Source organism: Parus major, linkage group LGE22 (assembly GCF_001522545.3).
Source record: "Parus major isolate Abel linkage group LGE22, Parus_major1.1, whole genome shotgun sequence".
Classification (NCBI taxonomy): domain Eukaryota; kingdom Metazoa; phylum Chordata; class Aves; order Passeriformes; family Paridae; genus Parus; species Parus major.
Genome location: NC_031798.1, coordinates 250,293 through 255,917, shown reverse-complemented (window position 1 = coordinate 255,917; position 5,625 = coordinate 250,293). Strand labels below are relative to the sequence as shown.

The following is a 5,625-nucleotide window of genomic DNA, read 5'->3' as shown; positions in this document are numbered from 1 at the left end:
CATCATCATCATCATTATCATCATTATCATTCCTGTGTCCATCATTATCACCATCATCATTATCATCATTATCATCATTATCATCATCATTATCATTCCTGTGTCCATCAGCATCATCATCACCATCATCATCATCATCATCATCATCATCATCATTCCTGTGTCCATCAGCATCACCATCACCATCATCATCATCCTTGTGTCCATCAGCATCATCATCATTATCATTCCTGTGTCCATCATCATCATCACCATCCCCATCCCCGTGTCCATCCCCATCCCCGTGTCCATCCCTGTGTCCATCCCTGTGTCCATCCCCATCCCCGTGTCCATCCCCATCCCCGTGTCTATCCCCGTCACCGCAGTGAATTTCAGGAGCATCCCCAGGTTCCCAGCTGGGCCAGCCCAGGAGTGCTGGAGACAAAAACTGCTCAGCGCTGCCCCAGGGCTGTTTGGTCTGTTTGTGGGAGGGACCCCTGAGCCAGGAACTCAAGGAATAAATAACTCAACACCCAGGGGGGTGAGTAGGGATAAGAAAGCACAGAACAATTCCTGATGGACCTCCCTGATCCCACCAGAGCCCAGAACAATCCCAGGGGAGACTCCCCAAAGGAGTGACACTCCCACAGGCTGTCCCTGCACGCCCTGGATGGGCTCCAGGACCATCCAGCTCATTTTCCCACTCGAGGTGAAAGGGAATCCTGTGTTCAGAGTCAGTGTTTTCACTTTCCTCATCTGAGAAATGTGAATATAGAATCTCCTTCCCCACACACCAGAGAGAAAAAGTTATTCCTGGATGTTTATAAAACTTGGGATCTCCTCAGCAATGAGAAGCCGAGTGTCCCTGGGTCAGACACTAAAATATTTAAGTATTTAAATAGATTGAAGTGTATTTATATTAAAATTGTGGAATGGTTTGGGTTGGAAGGGAGTTTAGAGGTTGTTCTGTCCCTCCACCTGCCATGGCAGGGACACTTCCCACTATCCCAGGGTGTTCCAAACCTGTCCTTGGACACTTCCAGGGGCAGCTCCAGCTTCTCTGGCCACTCTGTGCCTCACACTCTCTGAGTATTATATTTAAATATCAAAGTAATAAATATTGAAATACTAAAGTGTTTGAAGCCTTTATCTGCCTGGTTAAGTAGATGAGTATTACAGCTCCAGTTATTAACTGGGTTTTTCTCTCACCTGTAATCAGAGCAGTAAATTAATGAATAATCTGAACTCCTCCTTGGGTTAAAGCAAACAGAACTTCCCAGGACAGGCAGCAGAACTGGAATTCTGGAGCTGAGCCCTGTGCTGGCCCTGTAAGGAGCACAGAGCTGCTCAGGAATAAAAAACAATTAAAATTGTTTCATAAGGATCCTGCTTTTTCCTTCCCTCATCCCAAAAATCCTCACATCTCCTTCCCCTTCTGTGCACTGATCTCTACTAACATGTTACACCTGTGTTTAAACTGCATTTTTTCAGATTTTTCTACACTCCCTCCAACCTCACTCACACCTTTTAAACACAGGGGTTTCATTAGGAACGATCTTGAGGAAAATTCCAGGAGTGGGGGCTCTTTCCTTGGCCAATTTAACCATTTCCACTGCAGCACAGCAGCCAGGAATTAAAACCAGATATACAACCAGATGATAATAAAATACTCCATTACTGCCTGTATTTTGTGCAACTCCGAGTAATTAAAGGTTGGCCTCGATCTTGGAGGTCTTTCCCAACCTAAAGGATTCTGTGATTCTGTTCAATCTGTAGCTGGCACAAGCTGGAGGCACAATGATACAACAGAGCTCATTAACGAAGCGCCTAATTACTCCTGGGTTTAATTTGCTTTATTGCCACCAGAGGGAGGAGGAGACACACTGGTGGCTTTCCCAGGAAAGCAAAACTGCAAGGCACCCCCCAGCAGAGCTGTTCCAAGGTTTTGAGGGACCTTGGATCCTCCTGCCACCTGCTCATGGCTGATCCACGCTGCTGGAAAACTCTGTCGAGTGCAAAGCTGACAAAGTCTTCCAGAAGGTGTTTGTGGAGTGCTCAGTGTTGATTTGACACAAGTAAAACCCCAAACTCCTCGTGCTGCACGCAGAACTCGTGAGTTAATAAGTTGTTTTATCTCTGTCCATGATTCCAGCCAGTCTGGAAGATCACTGGCAGCCCGTTCTCGCCCACCAAGGGATTTAAGGTGTCCTGGAACTGCAGAGGTTTAAAACTGCACGGAGCTGCTGAGCAAACCCAGCAGCTGGAAAATCGACTCCATTCCATCCTGAAACATTAACCAAACCCCCAACCAAATTCCTGCAGAGATCCAGAGCTCGGCTGGGCTTCCCAGGGCAGCACAGGCTGCTTTAAGAGACGTGACCAGAACGGAACGAGGGCATTTGGAGAACTTTGCCTGGGGTTACACAGAGTTGTGCTGCCCAGCTCGTGCTGGCTTGGGAACAAACTGGCAGCTCCTCCCCTGGACTCTGGTCACTGCTTGGCTGCACCTGCACTCTTCAGTCCTCACCCGTGCCCGGACTGAGAAATCAGCCGGGGAAAAGCGTCCACCAGAGCAGCCCAAGCGGCTGAATGTGCTCTGAGAGGATCTGGTCAGTACCCAAACGTGGCTCTGACTGAGCTCCAGGAGCTCTAACACACACAGGAGAAGCAGTTCTGCTCTGCCCACGCTGAAAATGCCAGAGGCTGGAGCGAGCGTCCTGCTGCTCCGGGCTTGCCTGGCTCTGCTGGCCTCACCCATCTACCTGCTGTCCTTCCTGGGCTTGTGGGAGCCTTTCTGCAGGAAGGTCTTCTTCCCCTTCATCTTAGAGAAGATTTGTCTGACTCACGACAAGAAATCCAAGAAGCACAAGCAGGAGCTATTCCGTAATCTACCCGACTTCAGGGGCCCCTCCGGCGAGCTGAGGCTGCTGGAGATCGGCACCGGCGGCGGCTCCAACTTCCAGTTCTACCCGGCGGGCTGCCGAGTCACCTGCACCGACATCAACCCCCACTTCCAGGAGATCCTCTCCAAAAACATGAAGAAGAACCAGCACCTGTGCTACGAGCGGTTCCTGGTGGCCGCAGGAGAAGACCTGGGCCAGGTGGCCAGCGGCTCCGTGGACGCCGTGGTTTGCACGCTGGTGCTGTGCTCCGTGCACAGCGTCAGCACAACCCTGAGCGAGGTGCTCCGGGTGCTCCGGCCGGTGAGTACCTGCAGAAAAACCTCCCTTCTTACCTGTAACATCTGCTCCAGAGGTACCACGCCACAAGGGGGAAAACAAACAGATTAAAAAAATAAAAAACTAAGTGAAAAAATTTGGTTTGAGCTGAAAACCAAGACCAAAAAAAAAAGTGAGAAAGTTGGTTTGAGATTAAAACCCAGAACAAAAAAAAATCTAGTGAAAAAGAGTTGGTTTGAGCTGAAAACCAAGACAAAAAAAAAAAAAAGTGAGAAATTTGGTTTGAGATTAAAAGCCAGAACCAAAAAAAACCTAGTGAAAAAGAGTTGGTTTGAACTTAAAACAGACCAAAAAAACAAGTGAGAAACAGTTAGTTTGAGCTTAAAACCCAGACCAAAAAAACAAGCAAGAAAGAATTATTTTGAGCTTAAAACCCAGACCAATAAACAAGTGAGAAAGAGTTAGTTTGAGCTTAAAACCCAGAACAAAACAAAACCTAGTGAAAAAAAGTTGGTTTGAGCTTAAAACCCAGGTTGTTTCCTACAATGCTCTGTATGGCTGGGTGCTGCAAGGGGTTTTGGGCAGATAGATCTAGAGTTAGAATCCTAAGAACAACATTCTGCTGACTAAAAATGCTTACAAAGTTAGCAGCAATCTCAGCCCATCATTTAAAGCAGAATGTGGTGTTTGTTCCTCCCCACTCAGCTGATTTTGCTGGGGTGGGAAGCTCTGAGCAAGGCTTAAAGCCTTGTTTTAAATTAAGTGCTCTGCCTATAGGACCAGACCAGTCTAATTAAACACCTTATTTCCTTGGAGTTACTAATGAGCTGCAGGTTAAAACCAGCTGGTTTGTTGGGGGTATTTTTAAAAGAGACTTTCAGCCTTTAAAAGTGGCATTTTCATAGAACCACGGAAGGGTTTGGGTTGAGAGGGACCTTAAAGATAATTTCATTCTACACTTCCCACTATCCCAGCTTGCTCCAAGCCCCATCCAGCCTGGCCTTGGACACTTCCAGGGATCCAGGGGCAGCCACAGCTTCTCTGGGCACCCTGTGCCAGGGCCTGCCCACCCTCACAGAGAGGAATTTCTTCCCAATATTTCACCTAACCCTGCTCTCTGTGAAAAAACCGATGTGTTAGAGCAGGATTTATACATTTATCTTTGGGAAAAACAGCCCTGTTAGCAACTAATCGAAACAAAACCACAACAAACTATTGCTGGAATAAAAGAGGGATGAAATAAGTCGGTCCTTTGTGCTTTCTGAATGGGCATTTTGAATCTCTGGACGTTTCCTTCTTTCATTAATCCCAACTAACAGAGGGAAGGGAAAAGGGGAGGGAGGGGGTGGTGGGAGCCGCTTGGCATGACCCCCACACTGTAAGAAGACTCTGTGTTCCCAGGGAGGAGCTTTCTATTTCTTGGAGCACGTGGCCGCTGAGCATTCCAGCTGGAGGTATTTTTGGCAGCAGGTCTGTTACCCGACTTGGAAACTCGTCTTTGCTGGATGCTGCCTCACGAGAGAGCTGTGGAAGAATCTGGAAGAGGCAAAGTTCTCGGAGCTGAAGATACAGCACATCGGCTTGGCGATGCCCTGGATGCCCATCGAGCCACACATCGTGGGGTACGGGGTGAAGTAACCCCTGTCCTGCACCCCAAAAATTCCTCATCGTGACCAACACACCCTGCCAGGCACAGGCTCCTCCACACCTGCCCGTATCAGTAACACAGTGAAGGACTGAAATCAGAAATCAAATTGTTAGTTGAGAAGAGAGGGTCAATTTTCTGAGTGTCTCTGAATCACAGAATCAACAAAGTTGGAAAAGCCCTTTTGGATCAGAGTCCAGCAGTTAAGTCAGCACTAGCACCATGTTCACCACTAAACCAGGTCCCCAGGTGCCACATCCACATAAAGTGTTTTTTAAACACTTCCAGGGATGGTGACTCCACCACTGCCCTGGCCAGCTTGTGCCAGGGCCTGACAGCCCTTTCTGTGAAGAAATCTTTCCTCCTATCTAATCAAACCTCTGCTGATATAACTTGAAGCTGTTTCCTTCCTGAAGCCATGGTGCTGCTGAGCCTGCCTTGCTAGAGCCCAGTGCATCCAGGGAAGATCCCAGGACAACAGAAACCAGCCTGGGAAGCAGAAAATAAATGTATTAATGGAAGGGGACTGCTGTGTGTGCCTGGTTAACCTTGGGACAGGATCCTTCAGGTGCATCTCGCTGGGGCTCCATCGAACCTGCTGCCCCCTCCCCACACTCCCTCACTCCGTTCCACCTGAACCCCCAAACTTGACCCTTGGCCCAGGTGAGGGTGGGACCCCTGAACCTCTGCTTAGGTGAGGGTGAGACCCCTGACCCATGGCTCAGGGCTGAAAACCTTCACTCTTTGCAGAGGTGAGGGCCTGGACCCTCTGCCCAGGTGAGGATGAGCTCCCTGCCCCTCTGCCCGGGTGAGGGTGAGCTC

General features: G+C 48.8%; 1 protein-coding gene across 1 annotated transcript; it reads left to right on the top strand.

The window, feature by feature from the left end:
• The first annotated feature begins 2,340 nt into the window (after positions 1–2,340).
• On the top strand, positions 2,341–5,329 carry METTL7A (methyltransferase like 7A). The gene is made up of 2 exons (XM_015651995.3): positions 2,341–3,182; positions 4,560–5,329. Exons 1-2 carry the CDS (start codon positions 2,673–2,675, stop codon positions 4,794–4,796), a joined length of 747 nt encoding a protein of 248 aa, XP_015507481.1. The 5' UTR covers positions 2,341–2,672; the 3' UTR covers positions 4,797–5,329.
• The last annotated feature ends 296 nt before the right edge of the window (positions 5,330–5,625 follow it).